Genomic DNA, 27940 nt, shown 5'->3' with positions numbered 1-27940 from the left:
TCCATTATATGAGCTCCTTTGAACGGCCCTCAGTTAAGGTTTTCACTTGTGTAAAAAAGGCCCCATAGTGGTACATGACTTTAATTTACATTCTTGAATTTGACCGCTTGGGGCCTTTTTGGCTTTACAAAGGTATCAACTTGCTGCAAATCATTATTTCGTTTTCCGCGATTTTTTGTTCAAGTGATCTTTTCATTTATGGAGAAAGCTGACACGAATTTCCTTGACGCTAAATGTTGGTGGGGGGAGCGGAGGGGAGTGAGTGGGGGTGTCAGGGTACAGTAACTTCGACAATTCCCTTTTCAGGTCATTCTACGGCTCTCAACCCGTAGCAGTGTTGACCCCGCAGGCGCCACTGACGCCACCGCGCACGCCTGCCCGCGACCTGGCGCGGGGGGATGACGTCAGGCGGGGCGAGACACGCCCTCCCGTGCGCTATGCTGGGCGCGGGGCTCTTGCGGGGCCTGCGAGCCCAGACATGGACCGGGCTGCTGGGCTCTGGCGCGCGCTCCTTGGTTCCGGCGCGCGTGGCGGGCGCGCCCGGCGCTGGGGACTGGCAGGCCACTGGCCGGCCCGGGCCCCGCGGGCGTCAGCTCAGCCTGTCGGCGGCCGCGGTGGTGGACTCGGCGCCCCGCCCTTTGCAGCCCTACTTGCGCCTCATGCGCTTGGACAAGCCCATCGGTGAGTGCGGGTGGGCGCGCGGCCGTCGTGCAAATAAAAGCCCAAAAGCCAGAGCTTAGGCGCCGACGACGCCGGCACTGGGAGATCTAAGTGACCCTGGGCACCCCTCTGAATCCTGAGCTCTCCAAGCGGGGTAAAAGGTCGCTCATTCCACAGGCTTTGTTTAAATAGTGAATCGAGCGTAAATTCCGTTTCTCTTGTCACTATTTTAGCGCAGATTTACAGTGTCGAGGCACTTCCATAATCATTGTATTTGACCCTTACCGTTAAGGATCCCAGAGCAGGTACTTAAGACAACTAAGGCTTTCTTGACAGAGCCAGACCAGATGAATATGTGTTTTGATGCCCAGTTCTAGCTCTTTGCACTTTTCTGAAAGTAAAGATTTAATTCATGTGAATGCAACAGTGACAGCACTTCTGGACTGCCCTATCAGCTCATAATCGCCTTCTGAGGAAGGAGTTCCCTTGCAGTCCTTTTTAAAACACGCCTACCACTTGGTTTATCGAGCTCACTACTAATAAACTTGCATTTATTGGCTGATTGACTTCTTCGCTAGTCTAAAAGCTCCACATGCATGGGATTTGTCTATTTAGTGCTGAAAATAGAGCCTGGGCAGTAGTACCGAGGGAATTAATAAATTCCTACATCACCTCCTGTAAGGTTAGAGATCGGGGAAACTGCTTACTTTCAAGGAACTACCAGCCTTGCAGGGAAAGAAAAGAAAAAACTATTGGGTAAACTGAGAAAGTATGGGCTCAATTATAATTGGTACCAATGGCAAATGCTGCTGGAGAAAGAGTAGTTACAGTTTATCTCTATTGCTGGGGAAAATTTCAAGAATAAATTGGTGTTCAAAGGACAGGTAGATTTTGGATGGGGTAGAAATCTTGATTGGTGAAGGAAACGTTTTTTGCAGAGTCTGAAGAGTGAAGTGTTGAATCACTAAAGATATGAGCTGATCTGGAACCAGGTAATGAAGAAAATAGTGGGAATCAAGACAGGATTAGAGATGGACTGAAGAAGAATGGACAATGAGGAAGGAGGGGTAGACTGAATTCCAGGTAATTTAGATGATGCATTTGCCATTGCAGTACATTGATTTACATTTCAATGCTTAGAAACATACATTTCACCTTTGTCAGCCAAAACCTCAAATTATTGTTTTTGTTATTCCAAACATATACACTACCTATTTGGGATCAGAGCACTCAGAGTTTTAACAATTAAAATATGAAAGCAGGGCCTCCCCGGTGGCGCAGTGGTTGAGCGCGGGGTTGCGAAGCTGCCCGCAGCCTTTGCAGCACCAGTTTGATCCCCGCCTGCTCCCTGCCACCGGAGGAGGGTTCCACATGGCTCTCAGACCTCTCCTGCTGCCCGCTGCTCCCCTCAGCAGTATACCTCGGTCATTCTGCATGCTCTGCTCCCTGCTCTGGCTCTGGTGAATTCTCTCACCCTCCCGTGCTTCTGACTGTACCCAGTGCTTGTATAAATAAATAAATCTTTAAAAAAAAAAAATATGAAAGCAAATGATAGTCACAGCCCTCCATCACAGCCCCTTGCATTTTGGTACTAGATACAAGTCAATAAAGCATAAATTTCCATGCCCAGTTCTAATCTGAAGCCTAACTACAATCTTATTTATAGGGTTTTGTGTCACAGAGCTGTAGTATAGGCATCCAAGACAGACCAACAACTGCCCTTATTCCCATTTCCACAATTAAACCTCTGTTTACTTCCCTCTGGTTTCTAGAACACCCACACCACCGCTGCATAGTAAGAGGCTGCAGAGGGGTCATGAACATATCTCTAGAACCAGACCTCGAGTTTGAATCACTATGTACTTGAAGGAGCTTGATTAAATTTCTTTACCTCTCTGAACCTTTATTATATTCTATGAAATAAAGATATTCATAATTGTGAGTTTATAAAGTGTCATGAGAGTTCATTAGTATATGTCAAGTCATTAGAACAGTGCTTGGCATAAATGTTATAGAACTGCTAGCTAATATTACTATGTATATTAAGAAGATACCAACTGAGTGCTCTGGTTCTGAATAAGATTATGAATGCAGGATTTTTTTTAAGACTTACAACTGATTCAATAAACATCTTTTTGAGTTCCTACTGTGTGTCAGGAACAGTAGAATTCCAGGTTTGATGTTTATTTAAATTCTTTTGTGGGATAATTTTATGTTCATTGTTTTACTTTGGATGTTGGAATTTGTTATTTCACAAACCAAAGTGGGTTTTATTTTTTGGAATAAATTACGAGATCTTTCAGTCACAAACTACATTATTTCAGGAAGATCCAGCAGGTGGCACTCTTTCCTCTAAATTGCGAGTAATTTTCCTTTTAGTGCACTTACAGGTGATTCTGTTGTCTTGAAAATAATGTGCAACTAGTCAGTGAAAGTTAGACTGGATTTACACAGGCACTTTGGTCTGCCTATCACCTTCAGAATTTGTTCTCCCAAAGTTTTTGCTTTTTGTAAAATAAATGTTTCTTTCTGAAACCTGGTTGTCTCCTTGCTATCTCTGCATCTTTCTTCATGGAAGAGAGCATAATGAAAAGTCATAGGAAATACAAAAAAAAAAAAAAAAGTTGAGATGCAGGAGGATCAGAGAACTATAAGAACTTAAATGTAGTGATTTAGGTTAATGGAGTGTTCTAACACTCCTCTCCCCTGACAAATCCTGTCACAGATCCAGCTCTCCATGCGCTTTCACAATGGCATAGCTGGACAAGCTCTGCGCACAGAAGTCTGTTTCAATGTCAGTGAATCAACTACATATTAACTGAGCTTTCCAGGAAAAGTAACCTAGGTCCCTAGGACATAGGCTACAGCTAGACTGCCTGGGTTTGAATTCTAATTCTGCCACTTCTTGTCTGTGTAGCCCTGAGCATATTACTTTCTTTGTACTTCAATTCCTGTATTTGTTAAATTGGTATAATAAAGATAGTGCCTATCTGACGCATGGTAAGCACTATGAATTTACTGTAGTTTTCATTATCACTGTCATTAATATTCTCTTGTCAGCAGCTCTGAGATTTTTTTTTTTTTCATTTATTTATACACGATAAAGACTGAGTTTTAAAGTTTATACTTTAGTGTCTGCTATCACTCCCATTATTAATAGTAGTAGACGTGGAATCAGAAGTCTGACTTTCACCTCACCGCTACAGGAACCCTAAGATTTCTTAGTAAGTGAATTTAATATAGACTTACGCTAAGGAGATTTTTGTTCCTGACACAAAATTCTATAGGTGATTACACATCTTTATGTCTACATTTTTTAAAAAATAGAAATTTTAGTTCTAATTATACCAAGGAAATAATATCTGTGAAGAGGTTTCCTTTTATCAGAGCAACTTCTCCTCTGACCATCTGAACTATACTGGTAGGAAAGAAAGGAAAGGAAGGTAGGAAAGAAAGAAAGGAAAAGAAAGTAATTAAACTCATTATGCCTTACTTAACCTCTTTCTGCATCTGTTCCTCATGTGTAAAAAAAAAAAAAGGGTAATAATAGTGACTGCTTCATAAGGGTGTCATTAAAGATTAAGAGTTTATACATATAGGGGCCTCCCTGGTGGCACAAGTGGTCAAGACGCAACCTATGAAACTATCCTTAGCCACTGCAGTGTGAGTTCGAACCCTGGCCAGCCAGGGAGCAACCCATAGAGCGCAGCAGACCTCTCCTGCCTCATCCACTGCTCCCCTCAGCAGTTTATTTCCATCCATTTGTCTGTTCTGTTCCCCACTCTGTCTCTGGTGAATCCTCTTACCCACCGCACCTCTGGCCTGTACCTCAGTTCTTGTATGCAGAAATAAATAAATCTTTTTTTAAAAAAAAGAGTTTATACATATGAGCACTTGGAACATTGGTTGACATTTAAGGTTAGCTAGTTTTACCGTCTTGGCTGGAATGCATTGAGCATGAGTCTGTCTAGGACAACCTGAATTCTGACTGTGAACTGGCTATTTCTTGTTTTCAACCTCTCCTTACCTTTACAGTGAGGGGAAAAGCTTTCGTCATTTCCTCCCCAATTAAAATGGATGGTACTATTTTATGCCTTTCTAGGACTTTTACTTGACCTCTTGTTGATTTGATTTATTGTTATTGTCTGATTCTTTTTTTTTTGATGTGTAAGCTATAAGAGGGCAGAAACCACCTGTCAGTCATCATAATACATCCAGTTCCTCGTGCAGCTCTGGCAGAAAGTCTGTGCTTTATAAATGTTTGTAAATGAATAAAGTTTAAACTTATTGAAGCTTAAATAAGATTATAGGAACTTTGTTATTAGACCAATTTTGTCCTGGAGCTGATCTTTCTTTAGCCTCATATCATTTTTCTCTTATATCTCTAACTAGAGAAGGAAAACTCAGAATTTGTCAAATAGGCACTATAGCCAAACATTCGTTTCAAAAGTAGAATTCTCTGCTACTGAAGTTCATGTGTGAAGTCTTTTAGCCATACAATGTCTTTTGTTTTGACGGAATTTTATCTAGTTTATGGGCTAAGTACCAAGAATTAATCCCATTTGTCCATGTAGCTGCCAAATATTCAGTATAAAAATGACCAAAAAACTATAGGTAAACAGCCCTCTCCCCAAGGCTATTGAATTGTATTGTACTTAACAACAGTAAAGGAAGTTTTATTAGCCATTTTTGAGTAGGTTGCATACATGGGATTAAAAATTCTGAAAGTACAAGAGTGTAGAATAAAAACTAAGTCTCCCATCCTTGTCTCCTACCCAGTTCTCCTCAGAGATAATTACTATTACCTGTTTCTACTGTACCCTTCCTGCTATGGTCTAAGAACATACTAGGTTTCAACTGTATCTGTTTGTTTTGTGTGTGTCTTGTGTGTGCATGCTTATATGTAAAAACACACAGTAAAAAATTTGAGGTTGTCCTCCGTAAGGGTTGGACTGTTTATGAGAATATTTCATATCCCTGTCAAACTTTGGATTTTGCCATTCTGATAGGTGAAAAATGTTTATTGGGTTGTTTGTTTGTTTGTTTGTTTTTTTCAAAAAACTTGTATTATTTTTATTGAGATAACATTGACTTACAATATTGTATATGATTTAGGATATAGGTTCACACCTCTTCAGACATATGTTAGTTACCACAAGTGAAAATGTTATAGTAACGTCATTTTAATGTGTATTCATCTTAATTGAATTTTTTTTTCATATGTATAGGAGTTATTTATATTTCTTTTTCCGTGGGCTTAATTTCTAGGAACTCTACATGTTAGTCCTTTGTAATATGAATTGCAAATTTGTTTTACCAGTTTTTTCAAATGTTTCTTTTTTTTTATTTTTAAAGATTTATTTATTTATACAAGCACTGGGTACGGTCAGAAGCGCAGGAGGGTGAGAGAGAATTCACCAGAGCCAGAGCGGGGAACAGAACAGGCAGAGTGACGAAGTACACTGCTGAGGGAACAGCGGGCAGCAGGAGAGGTCTGCACGCCATGTGGGACCCTCCTCCGGTGGCCGGGGAGCAGCTGGGAATCGAACCAGCGCTGCAGAAGCTGCGGGCAGCTTCGCAACCCAGCGCTCAACCTCTGTGCCACCGGGGAGGCCCCTCAAATGTTTCTTGACTTGGCTTATAGTGCTCTTTAATTCTTTGAGATATGGTATTTAAATAAATGAAGACATTTGAACTTGTACATTTTTTGTCTTTCTGTTTTTGCTTAGGAACCTGGCTGCTGTATCTGCCATGTACCTGGAGCATTAGTTTGGCAGCTGAACCAGGCTGTTTTCCAGATTGGCACATGTTATCCCTCTTTGGCACTGGAGCTGTTCTGATGCGTGGAGCAGGCTGTACTATTAATGACTTATGGGACCAGGACTACGATAAAAAGGTAGTTTCATCCTGGATAAAAAGGAACAGAGAGGCTCCCCTCAATTCTGCAGAGTAACATGGTCACATCACTTTTGGGTTTTTTTTGTTTGTTTGTTTGTTTGTTTTTCTTTCATCTTTATTTTTTTTCCTTTAAATAATAAATTTTATTTTTATATTCCCCCATACAATTGCAAACCCCCCATTCTGACCCCAATCCCTCCCCTCTCGCCCCCCAACCCCCAAAAAGTGTCTCTGGTTCATAGTTTTTTGTTGATTTTGATTTTCACTTTCTTACAGTTATTCATTTTCCTGGTCCCTTATTTAAGTTTTCTAGATTCCTGCTATGAGTGAGACCATCCGGTATTTTTCTTTTTCTTTTTGGCTTATTTCGCTGAGCATGATCCCTTCCAGTGCCATCCATGTTGCTGCAAATTGCATGTGTTTATCTTTTTTGAATGCTGAGTAATATTCCATGGTATATATGTACCACATCTTCTTGATCCAGTCATCTATTTTTGGGCATTTGGGCTGTTTCCAAAGCTTAGCTATTGTAAATAGTGCTGCTATAAACATAGGGGTGCAGGTGTTCTTTGGAATTGATGTTTCTGTGTCCTTTGGGTAAATACCTAGGAGTGGAATTGCTGGATCATATGGAAGCTCTATGTTTCGTAGGTCCAGAAATCTCCACACAGCTCTCCATAGTGGTTGGACCAGTTTGCACTCCCACCAACAGTGTAGAAGAGTTCCTTTTTCTCCACAACCTCGCCAACATTTGTTGTTGCTAGTTTTTTTAATATGTGCCATTCTCACTGGTGTAAGATGGTATCTCATGGTAGTTTTGATTTGCATTTCCCTGATTACAAGATTACATTTTTTCATATGTCTGTTGGCCATTTGCATTTCCTCTTCAGAGAAGTTTCTTTTTAGCTCTTCTGCCCATTTTTTTTTTTTATAGAGGCATGTTTTTATTTATTTATTTATTTGTTTGTTTGTTTTGTTTTGTTTATACATGCACTGGGTACAGACAGAAGTGCGGGAGGGTGAGAGAATTCACCAGAGCCAGAGCGGGAGGCAGAGCAGGCAGAAGGACCGAAGTACACTGCTGAGGGGAGCAGCGGGCGGCAGAAGAGGTCTGCGCGCCATGTGGGACCCTCTTCCGGTGGCCGGAGAGCAGCTGGGGATCGAACTGGCGCCGCAGAGGCTGCGGGCAGCTTCGCAACCCAGCACTCAACCGCTGTACCACTGGGGAGGCCCTGCCCATTTTTTGACTGGATTATTTTCTTTGTTGTTGCTGAGTCTCATCAGCTCTTTGCAGATTTTTGTGATCAGTCCTTTATCATTAGTGTTGTGTGCAAAAATGTTCTCCCAGTCGGTGGGGTTTCTCTTTGTTTTTGTTATTGTCTCTTTTGCTGTGCAGAAGCTCTTTAATTTGATGTAGTCCCAGCTGTTTATCTTTGCCTTCACTATCACTGCTTTGGGTGGGTCACATCACTTTTGAATGAATTGATTGTCCTCATAGAAATCCCGCGTAAGAAGTATCAGTATCAGTTGACTAGCTGGTGGGACAAAGTGAAGTGCACTTGCTTTCTCACCATACGAGCCACTATGGCAGCAAGATGTGTACTTCACTTTTACAAAATAAATTAAGAATTTAGAAGGGTGAGGGTAAGGTTGTTGGGAGTGAAGATAAAAAAACAAAAATCCATGCTGAACCTCTGAGTGTCTATAAGAACCGCTATGCCTTCCTTTGAGAGATATATTAGAGTCATACTTACTGTTACCTAATCAAATCTTAATTGAAGTGAATCCGGGAAGCCCTGTTAGCATTTGCGATAAACATTTCTTTAAAATCATAGTTTTGTTCTTAGAAAATAGAAAAATATTTATTCTGAAAAATTCACATTTTTCTTTGTACAGAAATAAGAAGAATAGAAAATACAAGTGCTCTTTATAATGTTTGATACATTATATTCCTCTGAGTTATTTTCTATGGGTACTCTAGTGTATATGATTACTTTTTTCCCTCAGTAGATTGTTATTTTCTCAAGGGAAGGGTCCATCTTGTTTGCTTTATATACTAGCAACCATGCCATAACACACTTGACTAAATAATCAAATAACTTTTAATTTAAAAGAAACCAATCATGAATTATATGAAATGAATATCATCCCTTATATATTATATAAGGGATATATAATATATATATTATCTTATTATATGTATATGTTATATCATAATATTTCTTGAACATTTTAGAACTAATGTCAAAATCCTGGCTTTGTTACATTGTATAGCTTTGCAAGGTCTTACCCTTGGGGAAAACTGAATCAAAGGTGTGTGTTATCTCTAAATTTCTTAAAATACAGAGCTTTTTAAAAATTACATCAGAATTTACATTTAACAGAAAAAGTTTTAAAAAATGTATTCAGACCAATTTTTCCATTTTATTAACAAAATATCACCAGTTTAGTTCCCTCTTTAGTAATTTTTTTCTCCCTACCTAACAGGGAACTGATTAGATATTTTACATCTCCCCTGTGCAATGTTTCTGTGATATGAAGAACCCATATTCTATATTGATATTCAACACAACACTTAAGTGATCATTTTATAGCTATTGAGGTGGTTTTGCTAACATAAATTTTTAAATATTAAGTACATTTCTTTTAAAACATGAGTTAAAAAGCTTAGCCAAATTTTAATGCTTATCTTACAGTTTTGTAAAGACTTTATCATTAAAATATGATTATTGGTATATGTGCATAAGCATATTACATTTTTTTTTAGCTAAATGGCCAATGCTGTGTTTTGATGGACATCAAATGGAGATGGGGTGGAGGAAAATAATGTTTCTGTAAAAATACCTCCTTTTTCCATTAATGGCATGCTCCTCAGCTCTTATCTTTATATTCCACTAAGTTATTTTGCTCTCAATGTTTAACAGCCCCCCCACCTCCAAAAACTTAAAAATTCATGTATACCTTGTTCAACTGGAGAATTTTAATGTTTATTTTACCTTGTAAAGCCAAGGACAATTTTATAACTTCCTTGTATGTAGCTGTTACATGTAAGACAATCTCTCGTTAAGTAGGGATAATTATTCTAAAATGAATCCTAGATAGCTTCCCCTCAAGTCAAGTATCTTACTTAAATAAAATTCTTGTTTAAATAAACTTCTTGTTTAAAAAAGAATATATATGATTATGATTCATGATTTTGCTTAATACAGATCATAAGAAAATGGCTTATACATTAAATGATAAGTGAGTTAGGATATATGGGTTATGTTTTGCTGATTTTGTATATAATCTAATAGTGATGTGATAAACATTAAGTCCATAAACATTGAAATAACCTCAATGAACAGATATTAATAATTTGGCTTTGGTTTTACAAGCTGTGTTTTGGTTCAGTAAAGTACACATAAAATGTGTTTTGATCATTATGTCATTTTTAGTCTCTGGACAGAGTGCTTATTTTCAGCATTTAAATTTAGCCAGCATTATCACTCAGAAGATGTGGCATAATCTTGTAATAGCACTGGACTGGCTGTGCTACCAAGCATCCATGACGTTGGAAGTTTACTGAGCCTTTCTTTTTTTTTTTTTTTTTTAATAGAGGCATGTTTTATTTATTTATTTATTTGTTTGTTCATTTGTTTTGTTTATACATGCACTGGGTACAGTCAGAAGCGCGGGAGGGTGAGAGAATTCACCAGAGCCAGAGCGGGGAGCAGACAGGCAGAAGGACCGAAGTACACTGCTGAGGGGAGCAGCGGGCGGCAGGAGAGGTCTGCGCACCATGTGGGACCCTCCTCCGGTGGCCGGGGAGCAGCCGGGAATCGAACCGGCGCCGCAGAGGCTGCGGGCAGCCTCGCAACCCAGCGCTCTACCGCTGCGCCACCGGGGAGGCCCATTTACTGAGCCTTTCTGCCTCAATTTCCTTAAACTTAGAAATGGCGAGAACTTGTGAGTGGCTAAAAGACTGGATTGTTGGGAATACATAGTGATGTGATGTATGTATGTACGTGGCTCTTAGAATAGTGGTATGTTGTTAGCACTCAAATACTACCTGGAACAAATCTAATATAAATATAAAAACTTTTTCTACTTGAAACTAAATACATAAATACTTTTTCTACTTGAAACTAAAGGGACTAAACTAGGGTTAAAAGATTCAGTTCTGACTTTCTAACCAAGATGAGTCATTACAGTTTTTGACAAACATTCTTACTGTATAGTAAAGCATGCTACTTTTTTCTGCTAAGGGCTATATCATATTTAAAAAAAAAAAAAAAAAGGTTTATTTATACAAGCACTGGGTACAGTCAGAAGCACGGGAGGGTGAGAGAATTCACCAGAGCCGGAGCGGGGAACAGAACAGTCAGAAGGACTGAGGTACACTGCTGAGGGGAGCAGCGGGCGGCAGGAGAGGTCTGCGCGCCATGTGGGACCCTGGCCTGGCAGCCGGGGGATCGCTGCGGGCAGCTTCGCAACCCAGTGCTCAACCACTGCGCCACCAGGGAAGCCCAGGGCTATGTCATTTTTGTTGCAACTACTCAGCTCTTTTGGAGCATGTAAGCAACCATATATAATACATAAATAAAAAGGTCACTCTTTTTCACTAAAACTTTATGAACACTGAAATTTGAATTTCATATTATTTTCATGTGTTATTGTATATTGCTGTTTTCTAAATTTATTTTTAGCCATCTATCCATCTAAAAAATGTAAAACTCATTCTTAACTCGTGCCCTGTACAATAGGCAGTAGACTGTAGTTTACTAATAACCCTTTGTATAAAGCAAACAAAAATGTATTATATTAATAATAAATAACACTTTATTATGTACTTATATGCACCTCAGTCATTGCATTCACTGTATGAGGTAAGTGCTATTACCTCACCCTCTTTCTTTTTTTCCTTTAACAAGTAAGTAACTTAAGCTCAAAATAAGTAATTTGCCAAAATTTACACCACCAGCAAGTGATGGAATTAATTTCAGATGCTGGACTGTCTGTACTCAGATTGCCTTTTTTGTTTGTGTTAAGGTTACAAGAACAGCAAATCGCCCAATAGCTGCTGGAGACATTTCAATCTTTCGATCCTTTGTTTTTCTCGGGGGCCAGCTGACCTTGGCACTGGGTATACTTCTGTGTCTGAATTACTACAGGTATAGTTGATGTGTTTTTCATAGTCATTATAAAATCTCTCCTTTAAAATGCAGGAAGTAAGGCTAAAATATAATGAAACTGTTACAAAGTTGCTTATTGGCTATATGTCAAGCATGTAAATTATCTGCTTCAAGAATGCTTTCATTCAAAGAAATTAGATATTAGTATTTAATTTATTCTAAACCTCTTTCCGTATTTGTACTACATGTTCCCTAGAGGGCACAAGCACTTTCATAGGTTTTCGACCTGTGTACATAACTATGTGTGCACATACCCCTATACATGATTTTATATATGCTAACATCTCTGAAGTGGATAGAAGCAAAAGTGAATATGTTTATTTTGAAAAAAGAAGAACTGTGTCTTTCCCAGAATTATGTTGCTAATCAATGATGGAAAAAAAGTGGAAGGATTCGTTCCTCTCAGAGAAAAAATTAAACTTGAATGCATCAAATGACTGCTTACAAAATGCTTCAGTGAGAGGAGAAAAAAAAAAGGAAGAGATCAGCAAATAAGTGTGATTTTATAGACACTAGACATAATTGCTTACCTTGCCCTGATATCATCAGCTCCATGAAAATACTTTGGAAGAAGATTCCTGGAGGGCTGGTGTTAGTTGAACTTTGAGGTACCTTAAGAACAACTTAGGTTCTAAAGTTGCTTTGTGATTTCATTCTTATCTAAGTAATATTCTCTCTTGGATATAGAGACAATTATATTGATTCTGATTCTCTGTTAGGACAGCTCAGTTTACTAGATATCCTAATGATTGAAAATAAATTTTAGAGAAGCAGTAGCATTAAGATGGGTAACAAATTGGACTCTGGAGCCAGACTGCTTTGGTTTTGAATTCTGACCATGCTCTAACAATTGGCAAATTATGTAATCTCTTTGTCCTTTAGTTTCCTCATCTGAAAAAAACAAGGAGAATTAAAACTACTGCCTCTTAGGGTTGTGGTGAAAATTATAGTGAGTTACATATATAAAACATTTAGAGCAGTGCTTAATACATGGAATCACTACCAGTGTTAGCTATTCATTTGTTTGGCTGTTTTGTAACACCTAAAATATTTTCTAATCATCCTTTATAATGGGCAAAGTCAAAGTCTAGGCAGAGAATTTTGCATAACAAAAAAATAGCCATTTAAGATAAAAAATCATTTTCCAATTAGTTTTCCAATTTCCATTCTCTTATTTAATGATTTCTAAGAGAGGGTGATATTAATCCTTGTAATGGTTTTTCCTGATTTCAGTATAGCATTGGGAGCAGCATCCCTACTTCTTGTCATCACCTACCCACTAATGAAAAGAATTACATACTGGCCTCAATTAGTCTTGGGTGAGTTTGAAATAGCTGTAAGTGTTTCAATACCTTCAAACTATTTTTAACTCTGTATTGTAGCATAATATATTTTATACATAATAATACATGTATACATATATATAATGATGAGATAAAAATGTCGTCACTCATGAAATTTTTCATACTGATTCGATTTTCATATTTTAAAGGAGTGCGATTATTTTTATAGCCATTTTTATTGGCTAGGGCGTCTTGCATACTTATTAAGAATGTTATCACTATTATCTTCCGAAATTCTCTGTTTAATCTAGGTACATCATGAAAAAAAATTAGTTGCCTTCACTCCACCTTGAGGTCTTTGGGGATTGGGAGAGAAAGCACTCAAGACAGGAGAACAAGGGTACATTGTGTGTGATGGCTTCCTTTCTGAAAGACTTCTTTTGTCTTCCCAGGAATGAGTTAGCCAGTCTCCTCTGCATTCCCATAGCACTTTAAAGACACTCATTTCAACATTAATTTAGCAAGAAAATTTTGAGCACCTCCTTTGTGTCCCTATTAGTAAATTGTAAATGCCTAAAATAATCTTTACTAGCCTCTAGCATGGTGGACCTTACTCAATGGTACATATTCAGTGACAGATGTCAGACATTCAATAAATGTTTGTTGGTAGAAAGAAAAGTTAGGTGAACCTCCCTGGTGGCGCGAGGGGTTAAGACACAACCTATGAAGCTATCTGCAGCCACTGCAGCACGAGTTCAGTCCCTGGCCAGAGAGCTACCCACATGGTGCAGCACACTTCTGACTTGCCTGCTGCTCCCCTCAGCAGTGTATTTCAGTCGATTTGACTATTAGTTCCCTGCTCTGTCTCTGGTGAATTCTCTCACCCCCCACACCTCTGGCCTGTACCCTGGTTTTGTATGCATAAATAAATAAATCTTTTAAAAAAAAGAAAGAAAGAGGGGCCTCCCCTGGTGGCGCAGTGGTTGAGCGCTGAGCTGCGAAGCTGCCCGCAGCCTGTGCAGCGCCGGGTTCGATCCCCGGCCACTGGGCAAGGGTCCCACATGGCGCGCAGACCTCTCCTGCCGCGCCCACTGCTCCCCTCAGCAGTGTACCTCAGTCCTTCTGCCTGTTCTGCTCCCCTCTCTGGCTCTGGTGAATCTTCTCACCCTCCCATGCTTCTGACTGTACCCAGTGCTTATATAAAAATAAATAAATAAATCTTTTAAAAAAAAAAAGAAAGAAAGAAAGAAAAGTTAGGTACATCAAAATCTGTTGCATTTTACCCACCTCTAGACTTTTCTATTTTTTTTCTAAAACATCCTAACATATTTTGGGCCTCCCTTGTGGCACAGGGGGTTGAGCGCAGCACTGTTAAGCTGTCCTCAGCCTCTGCAGCGCAGGTTCAATCCTGGCTGGCAGACCTCTCTTGTCTCGTCCGCCTTCTCCCCTCAGCAGTGTTTTCGGTCTTTCTGCCTGTTCTGCTTCCTGCTCTGTCTCTGGTGAACCCTTTCACCCCCTCGCACTTCTGGCCTGTACCCAGTTCTTGTATGCATAAATAAATAAATCTTAAAAAAAATATTAGCATATTTCTAGAACTATGCTAACTGAACCATTTTTTTGGTAAATAAAAGAGGAAGTAAAAGGCACTCCAAAAAATTGTTGTGAGCCTTATTTATGGAAAAGTTGAGATAGAGTAGTTGTCTTTCTCCAAGAGCTTCTCATTCAAAGTTCTTTTCTTTTCATTATTGAAAAAAAAAAAAAAAGAGTCCTCCCTGGTGGCGCAGCGGGTTGGGTGTAGCACTGTGAAGCTATCCGCAGTCTCTGCAGCGTAGTTTCGATTCCCGGCTGGCCAGGGAGATACCCACATGACGCAGTAGACCTCTCCTGTCTCACCCACTGCTCCCCTCAGCAGTGTATTTCAGTCCGTCTGCCTGTTCTGCTTCCCTCTCTGTCTTTGATGAGTCCTGTCACCCTCCCGTGCCTCTGGCCTATACCATAGTTCTTGTATAAAAGTAAATAAATCTTTAAAAAAAATTTTAAAAATAAAAAAATAGTGTATTTTTAAAATATTTTTATTTATTTATGCATACAAGAACTGGGGGGTAGGCCAGAGGTACAAGGGGTCTACTGCGCCATGTGGGTTAGCCTCTGGCTGGGGATGGAACTCATGCCGCAGTGGCTGCTGATAGCTTGCTAGTGCTAAGAGTTAACCCCTTGCGCCACCAGGGAGGCCAAAGAATAGTTTATTCTTTTGTAAAAGGCTACATGATACATGAATAAGCATTTTCTATATATAAGATAACATCAGGAAGCTGGCATATTTACTTCAACTATTTATCTTTATGCCAGGAATTGTACAAAGTACTAAGAAAATAAAAATGACTAAAGCTCATGCACCATCTTGAAGGAGCTGGAGAAGGAGACAATAAATAATTAGGTCCATTTTTCAGTATGTGTGAATGTCTATGGGGCCACAAAGAAGAGAATTTATTATGAGGAGGAATTCTGAATGGAAATTGGCAATAAAGGAGATCAGGGGTTTCTGAGCAAAGATGTTTGGGACCCATTGTGTTTGAGGTATCTAAGGGACTGTCAGGTAGAACTGCCCAGCAAACAGTTTAGTGCCTGCTCTGAAATCTAGGGAATTGATAGGGCTTCCACAGAAGTTTAGGAATTGTTAGCATGTAGATGTTTATTTACAGTCCTCTAGAGGATGAACTTGTAGAATACATGTTTCTGTCTGTAGTATTCTTGTTTTCTGTGGTATATAAGGAGGAAGGGTAGTAATGAAAGAAACTTAGGATTTTGACTCAGTGCTGGGTGTAGATCCAGCATCAACTACTGATTGCATCAGGCACTATCCTGTATTAGGTAAATGTTCTCATGGATTCTCCTATTTTCAGGGAGATTTCATTTTTTGTGTTAGCTATGTTATTTTAATTGTTAATTAGCCTCTCTGAGCCTTTTTTTCTGTCATAAAGTTGAACTAATAACTACCACAGAGTGTTGAGAGAATTTAAGGAAGAAATATACGGAAATCATTTATAGAGAGCCCAATAATCTATAGCAAGTACTTAATGCATGTGGGTGCTCCTCTCCTTTCCTTTGGAACTCTAAGATACATTTAGACGTCTCTTTGTGTTTTGCTAATTGTAGGATTCACTTTTAATTGGGGAGCGTTACTTGGATGGTCTGCTATCAAGGGATCCTGTGATCCATCTGTTTGTCTGCCTCTTTATTTTTCTGGAATTATGTGGACTCTAATATATGATACTATCTATGCCCATCAGGTAAGAAAGAATATCTTTTAATATTTTAATTTTTTAAATTGGAATATGATTGACATTTAGTATTAGTTTGTGGTAAATAAAACAATAATTTAGTATATGTATATAATGATTACCAAAATAAGTTTTGTTTCTATCCATTGCCACACATAGGTACAATTTTTTTTTCTGGGGATAAGAACTTTTAAGATCTATTATCTTAAGTAACTTTCAAGTATATAATACAGTATTGTTAACTATAGTTAACATTACATTTCCAGGATCTATTTTATCTTGTAACTAGAAATCTGTACCTTTGATCATCTTCATCTATTTCATACATAACCCTCACCCCACAGATTGGCAACCACTCATCTATTCCCTGTATCTTTGGTTGTTTCCATGTCTTAGCTATTGTAAATAATGCTGCAGTGAATATGGGGATACAGAGGTCTTTTCAAGATAGTGATTTTGTTTCATTAGGGAAAATGTCCAGAAATGGAGTTGTTGGGTTATATAGTAGTTCTGTTTTTTAAGGAATTTTTTAAAGGAACTTCCATATGGCTACAACAGTTCGTATTCTTACAAACATTGTACAAGTGATCCCTCTTTTCCACGTGCTTGCCAACACTTGTTATTTTTTGTCCTTTTTTTTGATAATAGCTATTCTAACAGGTGTGAGGTGATATCTCACATTTTGATTTTATTTCTCTTATGATTAGTTTTGTTAAACAACTTTTTATCTACTTTGTCATCATTTGTCCATCTACTCTAGCAAATGGTCTTTTCAGTTTCTCCTCTTTGCTTTTTTAAAATCAGTATATTTTTTTCTGTTCAGTGATATGAGTTCTTTAAACTTTTGCATATTAACCTCTTATTAGATATATAGCTTACAAATATTTTCTACCTCTTCACTTTGTTAATAGAAGTTCCCTTTGCAGTACAGAGCTTTTTAGTTTGATGCAGTCTCTCTTGTTTATCTTTGCCTTTATTATCTTCACTTTTGTTGTCAAATTGAAAAAATTCATTGCCAATACTCATGTCAAGGTACTTAACCCCCTATGTTTTCTTCTAAGCATGTTAAGGTTTTTAGATCTTACATTCAAGTCTTTCATCCATTTTGAATTAATTTTTTAATGCAGTGTAAGACAGTGATCCAGTTTCATCTTTTGTATGTTTCTGTTCAGTTTTCCCTTTTTCTTGACTTCTTAGTTGTAAATTAATTGACCGATATGCGTGGGGTTTGTTTCTGGACTCTGTGCTGTTCCACTGATCTGAATATCTCTCTTTTTTTTTTTTTTTTTTTTAATAGAGGCATGTTTTATTTATTTGTTTGTTTGTTTGTTTGTTTTGTTTTGTTTATACAAGCACTGGGTACAGTCAGAAGCGCGGGAGGGTGAGAGAATTCACCAGAGCCAGAGCGGGGAGCAGAGCAGGCAGAAAGACCAAAGTACACTGCTGAGGGGAGCAGCGGGCGGCAGGAGAGGTCTGCGCGCCATGCGGGACCCTCCTCTGGTGGCCGGGCAGCAGCCGGGGATCGAACCAGCGCCGCAGATGCCGCGGGCAGCTTCGCAACCCAGCGCTCAACCGCTGCGCCACCGGGGAATCCCAGATCTGAATACCTCTTTATGTCAGTACTATACCATGTTAACTGTAGCTTTGTAAACCATTTGAAATCAGGAAGTGTGCAACTTTGTTCTTTTGCAATATATTTTTTCTTATCTTTGGTTTAGTTTTTTGTTTTTTGTTTTTTTTTTTTAAATATTTACCTATTTAAGCATACAAGAGCTGGGGTACAGGCCAGACGTGTGGGGGGGGGGGGTGGTGAGAGGATTCACCAGAAACAGAGTGGGGAACAGAACAGGCAGATTGACCAAAATATACTGCTGAGGGGAGCAGCGGGCAAGTCAGGAGAGGTCTGCTGCGCCACATGGGTTGCTCTCTGGCTGGCTGGTAATCAAACTCGCGCTGCAGTGGCTTCGGATAGCTTTGTAGGTTTCGTCTTAACCCTTGTGCCACTAGGGAGGCCCCTGGTTTAGTTGTTTTTTTTTTTTTTTTAAAGACTTATTTATTTATTTATTTATTTATTTATTTATTTATGCAAGCACTGGGTACAGTCAGAAGCGCGGGAGGGTGAGAGAATTCACCAGAACCAGAGCAGGGAGCAGAGCAGGCAGAAGGACTGAAGTACACTGCTGAGGGGAGCAGCAGGTGGCAGGAGAGGTCTGTGCGCCATGTGGGACCCTCCTCTGCTGGCCGGGGAGCAGCCAGGAATCGAACCAGCACTGCAGAGGCTGCAGGCAGCTTCATAACCCAGCGTTCAACTGTTGCGCCACCAGGGAGGCCCCTGGTTTAGTTGTTTTTTAAGCAGTTTAAAATAACCAATTTAAGGAGAAATTTTTTTGTAAAATGAAAGTTATTCACAATTCTATGGTGCCAACAAAATATTTTGTTTCATGAGTGTATTATGTTTATTTTATTTATGAGCATTTAAATAATATTTTCTGTATGCCAGGCACTGTTTTAAATACTTTACAAATATTTATTTAAACATCATAGCAACCTGTAAAAAAGGTATTTTTATTTTCCTTATTTTACAGATGAGGAAACTTGCATGGAGAAATAACTTGTCCATGTTACATAGCTAGTGGGCGGCAGAGCTGGGAATCAAACCCAGTCTCCCAAGCCTCTGTTTTAATTCCTATACCCTCCAGTCCTTCTATGGATGCCTGCAAGCATTGTACTAGGCAGTTTTTTCCCTTAGTAGAGGTAACAAACATTTTCCCATATTTTTACCAGTTTTTTGTCTTGATCATTTAAGAATATAATAATAGTCCATTGATTTGATGTGCCATAATTTTTTCAAAATTTAACAATTTGGGGCCTCCCCGTTGGTGCAGCGGTTGAGCGCTGGGTTGCGAAGCTGCCCGTGGCCTCTGCGGCGCCGGTTCGATACCCGGCTGCTCCCCGGCCAGCAGAGGAGGGTCCCACATGGCGCGCAGACCTCTCCTGCCGCCCGCTGCTCCCCTCAGCAGTGTACTTCGGTCCTTCTGCCTGCTCTGCTCCCTGCTCTGGCTCTGGTGAATTCTCTCACCCTCCCGCGCTTCTGACTGTACCCAGTGCATGTATAAACAAAAAACAAACAAACAAACAAATAAATAAATAAAACATGCCTCTATTAAAAAAAAAAATTTAACAATTTGTCTATTTTGGCCATTTAAGTTTTGCAATTATAGGTAATATTGTGGTGATTACTAACATGTTAATGAATGCAAGTTTTTCAGGTAAGTTTTTAGAAGTGATATTACTGAGTTAAAGAATATGAACATCTTTTTAGCTTTTGGTAATGCCTTCTTTATCAGTTTAAAAAATAAACACTTTTTTTTCCTTTTCTTGGTTTATAGTCCTCATTTTTCTCTAATGTCTATGAACTTTGAACATAATTTATTCTTAGTAGCTTCTGAAGTATGACTATTCTCAAGCACTTGTGATTTAATGATATTTTTTTCTAATACTGCAATCTGGTTTTCATCTCCTTTCTGCCACTAACCTTTTCTCCCACTACATTTGTATTATCATGAAAACATTTACCAGATCTGTAATCAGCCGGACTTTCTTTTTTTTTTTTTAAAGATTTATTTATTTATTTATACATACAAGCACTGGGTACAGTCAGAAGGTGGGAGGGTGAGAGAATTTACCAGAGCCAGAGCGGGGAGCAGAGCAGGCAGAAGGACCGAACGAAGTACACTGATCAGCTGGACTTTCAAAAGTGAAACTTGGCTGACAGTTTAGGGAAGATGTTTATACTTTTTGCGGTGAGGACAAAAATAATTGGGGTGACAGTATTTCAATTTTTTTTTTTTAAGATTTTTTTTTTTAATAGAGGCATTTTTTTGTTTGTTTTTGTTTGTTTGTTTGTTTTGTTTATACATGCACTGGGTGCAGTCAGAAGCGCGGGAGGGTGAGAGAATTCACCAGAGCCAGAGCGGGGAGCAGAGCAGGCAGAAGGACCGAAGTACACTGCTGAGGGGAGCAGCGGGCGGCAGGAGAGGTCTGCGTGCCATGTGGGACCCTCCTCCTGTGGCTGGGGAGCAGCCGGGGATTGAACCGGCGCTGCAGAGGCCACGGGCAGCTTCGCAACCCAGCGCTCTACCGCTGCGCCACCTGGGAGGCCCGACAGTATTTCAATTTGAGTAATTTCTTCAGTAAAACACCATACTCATTGACTCCTTTGTGATTCACATAGTTTGCATCCTAAAGGGGTTTGTAGTGTGAAAAGAAAATATGCTGTTACCCCCCCCACTCATTATTATTATTTGAAATCCCAAAGAGCTATCAGATTATTGCCTGCCTGCAACTAAGTACATTGTTTATCATGCAGCTACTGACAGCACATGGTCATAATTACAGCGTTTAAGGAAATGCTTATAAATAAAGTTGCTGGAGGAGACCAGTCAGCTAGATGTGAGTCTATCGGTAAGGCCTCACTCTTCTTAAACAGCAAGGATTTAATGGGAGAGCAAGGATTAAATTGAACTAGCAAGGAAACATGAATGGTTGTAGTTAGGTGGCACAAGAGCATTTTCCTCCATCTATGATTTTTATGTGGTTAAATAAAGTATACAGAAATTGTTGAGATTTGAGAACTCTGAGGTAGCAAGGAGCTATGTCAAAGGTTAGAGCTGGGTTTTGTTTCTTATGTAGTGAAATATAGTAAACAGTCATTATAGGGTAGAAGTAGAACTACAAGGTGACATTTAACTTTGATTAGGCCTGCACTTTCATGAATGACCAGCCTGTTTCTGCAGTCATCTTTCAAAGCTTTTGGCGTATCTGCATGTCTTCTGGAATTAGTCGTGATGGATACACAATGATGTCATTATACTGAGACTGCTGAATTGAACACTTTAAAATGGTGATCATATGAAATGTGAATTAAATCTTGATAAAAACCAATTTCTTACTCTTTTCTGATATTAGGACAAAAGAGATGACGCTCTGATTGGTCTTAAGTCCACGGCCTTGCTGTTTCGTGAAAACACCAAGCAGTGGCTCACTGGCTTCAGCATGGCAATGCTGGGCGCTCTGAGTCTGGTGGGAGTGAACTGTAACCAGACTGCCCCCTACTACACTGCCCTAGCTGCTGTGGGAGCCCATCTGACTCACCAGGTTTGACCTTTTTCGTACTCTTTTCTCCTTGTTTTTTCTTAGCATAAAATTATGAAAGTTATTTAAATTAAATGCCCTCTGTGTTTACCAAACAAGGGACCAGTTTAGCTTATACTGCTTGGAACTGCCCCCTGCCTTAATGTAACATGTAGAAAAGCTAGCTATATTATTTTCGAGAAATAATAATAAACTAAACTTAAATTTCTTTTCCCCTTGGATTTTCCTAGAATTAATTTTGATACATATCTAGGAAAATTTGATCAATGTCTAGGTTGTTGGTTGAGTTGAATTACTCTGAAAGCAAACATCTGCAAAAATATATATGTGTATCTTAATGTTGGTTTCTAGTAATGGTTAGCAAGCCATTCATTCACTGTATGGGTTCCTGCTGGTACTGAGAACAAGGCCTATAAAACATGCAATTCTAATAGATAGTAGGAAACTTTCATTTCAGGAAACATCATGCCATTCCCAGCCCCCACTAGCTTATACTGTGATTTTGTAAAATGAATGAACTAGTAGATTGCTAGTAAATAGACTGTATTTTTACATCAGTGTGACTGCTGTTTTCTTTGAACAAAATCAAAAAGCTGCTAGTGAACCTATATTTAGGTAGTATATTTTATATATATTATTATAAGTTACTTTGCACTATCGGTAAGATTTGTATAACATGGTATAAAGGAAACTAAAATCTGATATCCATAACGTAAGCCACATGCTCTATCACCTTCCTTGTTTCCCTCACTGGGAAAACTGTGTAAAAGTGTAAATTGGAGGTTCTCTGGGATTTTCTAATTTTGCCATTTTCCTCTTCAGAAATTTTTAGTATTGTCTTTTGGTTATAACTCAGCTCATGGAGTTACCGTCATCCATTGAGTGTCTGGTCAAGACAATGAATATTTAAGTATCTGGATATTAAGTAGTAAAGGAAAACAGAAATATTGAGGACAATTACAAATATTATAAGAAATATTTGTGCCCCACTTTATCTTCTAAATTGTATTTGTAACCTTGGGTTCTGTTCTTGACACAGTATAGTAAGATGGACAAAGCCGCTAGTGTTTGAAGAGAAAGAAAAGAATGATTTTAGATGTGCAGGCTGCATAATAAAAAATGGTTGGGAGAATGAGGGATGCTGATAATAAGTCTAGAGAAGAGTAGGACAGGGCAGGAACATGAGATTTTCTTGATGTGTTTGCAGGACTACTATGGGGGAAAGGAGTATGTTTGTTCTAAGTCATTATACACCTCTCTATGTGGGGGTAGAAGGGAGATTTGGAAAGTATTGGGGGTATTTTTGGTTATCATGAAGCGAGGAGGGGTCACCACAGCCGTTTCATGGATGAGGGCCAGGTATACTGAATATCTTTCAGTGTACCAGACACAGAACAGAGTTGTCTGCTAGATGTAACTTGTTCTCCTGGTGACATACATTGCCACACAGTCCAACACTAAAACTGGAGGCTAGGAGTTATCAGAAGCAGATTTTAGATCAATCAGTGTAAAGAAGGAGGTCTCTTAATAACTAGGACTAAAAATAGCATGGGTCGATTGCCTCTCAAAGCATTTATGCACACTCAGGTTGAAGGTTCCAGGACATAGCTTAAATGATACCCTATGAAAGATGAGGTAGATTTTCTACAGTGGAAATAGTAAAAGGTGCAGTCAGGGCTTCCCATTGCTAAAAATTCTATAGCAAAATGCTGTTATCTTTTCTGTATGATGTGTTTATGTGTGATGCCAAAAGTCCATACCAAGCATTGACTGAGCGTTGTATGCTTCTCCTACAGATTTACACCCTAGACATCCACAGACCTGACGATTGTTGGAGCAAATTTACCTCCAACCGAACAGTAGGACTAATCATTTTTTTAGGAATTGTCCTCGGAAATTTGTGGAAAGAAAAGATGACAGATGAAACAGAGAAAAATATAAATAGAATTGAAAATTAGTAAGTGATGTTTATCTGGGAATTTTTTAAACAAATTTTTATGAAGCACTCTCAGGTCTTGTTGCCACATAGTTAGATTTGAATAAGCAATCTTACAGTCTCTTAAAAAGAAGAACCAGGTGATGAAGATTTAAGGCATATTTGCCTAGATTATAGTTAAAATATCTGCTACTAAAACCACTCCAATGTCATGGAAACAAGGATTTTAGACCTTGACTATTTAGGTGGATACATTCTTCTCATAATTCTCATCTGTAGTTATGGGAATTGTATGAGATTGGGCATTTTAGGAAAAACATGTGTCTCATCAAATGACTATCTCTGCAGAAACTGGATTCTTTTAAGAAAAAAATAAAACTGCTACAGAAAGTTGGGATTTATCGTTCTTTACCAAAAGCTGCATTTAAGGAAACCATTCTGGTTTTTATATTTAAGAAGAGCTTAATTAAGCAAAATTTTTCCCTATTGCATGTGTGTGCACAGCTATTGTTACCAACCCTATAGAGAGGTATATAATTAGGCAAAAAAATATCATTCTTTGATATTTTGGCTCAATTTCTTTCATATAATCCACAAGCCACATAGACATATCCTGGGTAGCCAATCTTTGGCCCCAAGAGAAGGCACAGCCTGGAAAGTCTCCCTGAGACAGCGGGAGATCCTTTGTCGGTGTCCCATGTGTGCCTTAGATGAGTCGGGGAACAGACAAAAAGGCCTATTGGACCTGTAAAAGCCCATGTCAAATGCAAAATGTCATTGGAGGCCAAGAGGATTCAGCAAAGACAGTGACCAGTGTCGGGTCCTAGTGAGGCAAGGCACTGCAAACGCAGTCTAGGAAGGGCCCACTGGGCAAAGCAAAAACCCACTTGGACCAGTCTCCATTCCACCCAGTATCATACAGACTCAAAAACATTCCCCCTCCTGGATGCCATCTTCGCTAAGGGAAGGGAGAGAGTGGAAAATGGCTGAAATACTCAGCACTTACCCAAAAGGGATTGGATTAACCCAAGAGTTATCTCTGGCTATCTTAAATTTATATTTGGTGCTCTGTGTTCACTCTACCAACTCATCTCCCCATCAGAGAAAATGGCATTTTTGGAACAAGAAAAGTTCTAGAAAAGAAGAATCCTGCATTTTTTTTCAATCTTTGCAATTTAATCCCATTCACCTGATCCTTCTGAATACAGAGGGTAAGCTATCCATTAAAACCAGAAGTTACATAGTTGAAATATAAACTGTCGGGGTGAATCTTGATACCATGAAAGTTGGCTTTCGTGCATAGAAAAAGATTACTCAGGGCCTCCCTGGTAGCACAGGGGCTTAAGCAAAGCACCATGAAGCAATCACAGCCTCTGCAGCAAAAGTTCGATCCCGCCGGCCAGAGAGCTACCCACTTGGCACAGCCGACCTCTCCTGTCTCGCCCACTGCCCCCTTCAGCAGTGTATTTCAGTCAGTCTGGCTGTTCTGTTCCCCACTCTGTCTCTGGTGAATCCTCTCACCCTCCCACACATCTGGCCTATACCTCAGTTCTTATAAGCATGAATAAATAAATCTTTAAAAATACATTATTCAGAGGTTACTTTTGTAACCTAACAGGCTGTTTGCCTAATAAGCACAGATGGTCAAAAGCTATATACACTAGCTTTTACAAGTAGGGGTTAAAATTAAAAACATTAACATTATGACAGATCATATTAAACACCCAATAATGGTAGCTTTTTCTTTTTTTTTTTTTTTAAAGATTTATTTATTTATTAATACAAGAACCAGGTTACAGTCAGAAGCGGGGGAGGGTGAGAGAATTCACCAGAGCCAAAGCGGGGAACAGAACAGGCAGTGACGAAGTACACTACTGAGGGGAGCAGCAGGCGACAGGAGAGGTCTGCGTGCCATGTGGGACCCTCGCCAGTGGCCTGGGATTGAACCGGCGCTGCAGAGGCTGCGGTCAGCTTCACACCGCGGCGCTCAACCTGCTGCGCCACTGGGGAGGCCCATGAGGTACATTTTTAATTGGCAGAGTACATACCGTGCAAGGTGAAGGTAAATAGTGGATGGTGAATTGGGGAGAGATCAAAAATTAACAATGCTGTAGAAAATGAATAAATAAATTTAATAATAATAAATCTTTTTGAGTCTTTCCAACCAAGTGTTCCTTTCAGCAAATAAAGTTCAAAAAAGAATCGGCATGGAAGGGACCACAGCTGCCCTGTTACTGCGTGATCTGTTTGTGAAACTTTTAATAGTGGGACGTGCTTAGTCAGAGTCCAGTAACAAAGAGCCAAGGTGGAAACCAGAGAGGGTCAGAAAGTCTGGTTGCCTCTCTTTGGTGGTGGTTGTGTCTGGAACCAGAAAGGTGGATTTGGAAGGGACAGGCCCCGCATGTTCTGACCTGGAGTCTAGACTCTAAAAGAAACCTGTTGTTTCAGTCTGGCTAAGAAAAGCTTCCCTCCCCACTGGTGCCCCTCCCTTGGTGTGGTTCCAACTCCCCTGCACGCACACATAGTGTTACAAAGGAGAGGAAGCATCTGTGCCCTGGAGAAGTAAGTACATTAGCATGTTAGTTTTGATTTCTCAAAAACTATAAGGGAAAACGAAAACACTTTGTTCCTCTCCATGCCCTACGCCCTCCCCGCAAACACATGCGTGCTTTTATTTCCTAAGGACAGTTTTTCAAAACTTTACTGGAAAATTTGATTTGAAGTGACTTGATGAGCACTGGAATTAGCATTTGTACTCAGGCAAAGATTACAGGGAACTCTGTACCATTTCCTAACAACTGCATGTGAATCTACAATTATCTCAAAATAAAAAGTGTAATCTTGGGTCTCCCCTGGTGGCGCAGCGGTTGAGCGCTGGATTGCGAAGCTGCCTGCAGCCTCTGCAGCGCTGGTTTGATCCCCAACGAGGGTCCCACATGGCACGCAGACCTCTCCTGCCACCCGCTGCTCCCCTCAGCAGTGTACTTCGTCAGTTTGCCTGCTCTGCTCTCTGCTCTGGTTCTGGTGAATTCTCTCACCCTCCCGCGCTTCTAACTGTACCCAGTGCTTGTATAAATAAATAAATAATTTTTTTTTTAAAGAGTGTAATCTTTTAAAAACAAGCTAATCAGAATGTACTGTGATAGAAAGAACTATCACCCCTCCCCAACTTCAAAAAGAAAAAAAACATCCTGAAAACCAATTTTTGGGTTTTTTTTATTACATGAACTTTCTCAATCACAGAAATGCCATCCTGTGCCTAATGGGAGCTCCTGTGGCAGAAAATGACACATTTATTTTCTTCTCCTTTACCGTTACCAAACTGACAAGATCTTTAATAGCAGTTTCGAAGAGTAAAAACAAAAACTGTTATTTGCTCCATAGAGGTGGAAGGAGGTAGGGGCTAGAAGGGTGAGGAAGATATATACCTTTTATGATTGATCCTTTTGGACTTAGGAATTTTGTCTTGTATACATATTAACTAGTCCAAAAATATTAATCCCCAAATCTTACATACCCTTCAAAGGTTTGGCACAAGACCTTTCTATACCTTTTCCACCCTACCAGTTTTGAAACAGGGCAGCAAGGGGCACTAAAACTGGCCAAGGACACTGCCCAAATAGTTACTGGTCACTGTCTGAGTTCTTCACCCGCATACACAGTTGGAAGACTACTCAGGCTCAGGGAACAACAACAATGGGATTTATTTAACAAATCAGGGAAAAACAATGTTACTGAGGCCAATAATGGCCTTTTACCTCAACCAAAGCAGTGTCCAGTGTTTTCAGTCCTAAACAAAAGCAGCTAAGATGGCATGTTCCCAACACTGAGGACACAGAGTTCCTCTCTGGAATAGATCACATGGAAGGAAGGTAGCATCTTCCTTTCTCTGCTGACCTGGAGCATGCAGCAGCCAGACACTAGGCCAGTTTCCAACTCACAAAGACAACAGAAGATGCAACGGAGACACTCCCGGAGCTGCTAGGATGCGTCAGCACAGCACCAGACAAGCAACACTCAAGACAACAGCTGCAATGACCGAACCACCCAACAATCACACTCCCGCAGCTGGGTGAGGTGCCCAGCTCCAGGTCTTCGCCTTCTCTGCCAGGCAGCAAAACTGGGAACAGTTTCAGTTGCTTGGCTACATGCAAAGCTTCCAAACTTCTCCCCTCTGAGGTTGGCTGTTGTAGGCCTCTCCATGTTCAGAGGCCCACAACAGCTTTCTGGATGATCAGCATGGTAGGGGCCAAAATCCGCTGACCCCAAATGGTGAACATCAGAAAACACTGAATTCTGAAGACTGAATGAATCCACGCCCCCTTCTGTAGTCTCTTATATTACTTATCAGTAGCTCCATCCCAAAAATGCAATACTTTTTAGCATTTTCGCTGGGGTATCTATTCCCACCAGCAACCTCCTCCAGGAGGCACCACCTGCAACAGTTCTAGGCTTCAGCCACTGGATACAGTTTGAATTCACCATTCTCTCCTGTGAGCTCTCTAGCGCAATGGTTCTCAGCCCCGCTGACCAATTGAAAACCTGAGAACTTTT

At 39.8% G+C, this 27940-nt stretch overlaps 1 protein-coding gene across 1 annotated transcript; it reads left to right on the top strand.

The window, feature by feature from the left end:
- The first annotated feature begins 396 nt into the window (after positions 1-396).
- Positions 397-26344, top strand: COQ2 (coenzyme Q2, polyprenyltransferase). Its single transcript, XM_037529879.2, has 7 exons — positions 397-681; positions 6390-6556; positions 11590-11711; positions 12966-13051; positions 16172-16305; positions 21265-21453; positions 23247-26344. Exons 1-7 carry the CDS (start codon positions 399-401, stop codon positions 23406-23408), a joined length of 1143 nt encoding a protein of 380 aa, XP_037385776.1. The 5' UTR covers positions 397-398; the 3' UTR covers positions 23409-26344.
- The last annotated feature ends 1596 nt before the right edge of the window (positions 26345-27940 follow it).

The sequence above is a fragment of the Talpa occidentalis genome, unplaced genomic scaffold (assembly GCF_014898055.3).
Source record: "Talpa occidentalis isolate TD23 unplaced genomic scaffold, MPIMG_talOcc4v2.1 talOcc4.6, whole genome shotgun sequence".
NCBI lineage: Eukaryota > Metazoa > Chordata > Mammalia > Eulipotyphla > Talpidae > Talpa > Talpa occidentalis.
The sequence above is the reverse complement of the archived record's forward strand: the minus strand, read 5'-3'. Positions and strand labels throughout refer to the sequence as shown.

Bases quoted from the DNA above. Each gene is read 5' to 3' on its own strand.
- COQ2 (XM_037529879.2), top strand. From the start codon at position 399: ATGACGTCAGGCGGGGCGAGACACGCCCTCCCGTGCGCTATGCTGGGC. The intron at 13,052-16,171 runs GTGAGTTTGAAA...TGCTAATTGTAG, and splicing joins CTGGCCTCAATTAGTCTTGG to GATTCACTTTTAATTGGGGA. The intron at 21,454-23,246 runs GTTTGACCTTTT...CTTCTCCTACAG, and splicing joins GAGCCCATCTGACTCACCAG to ATTTACACCCTAGACATCCA.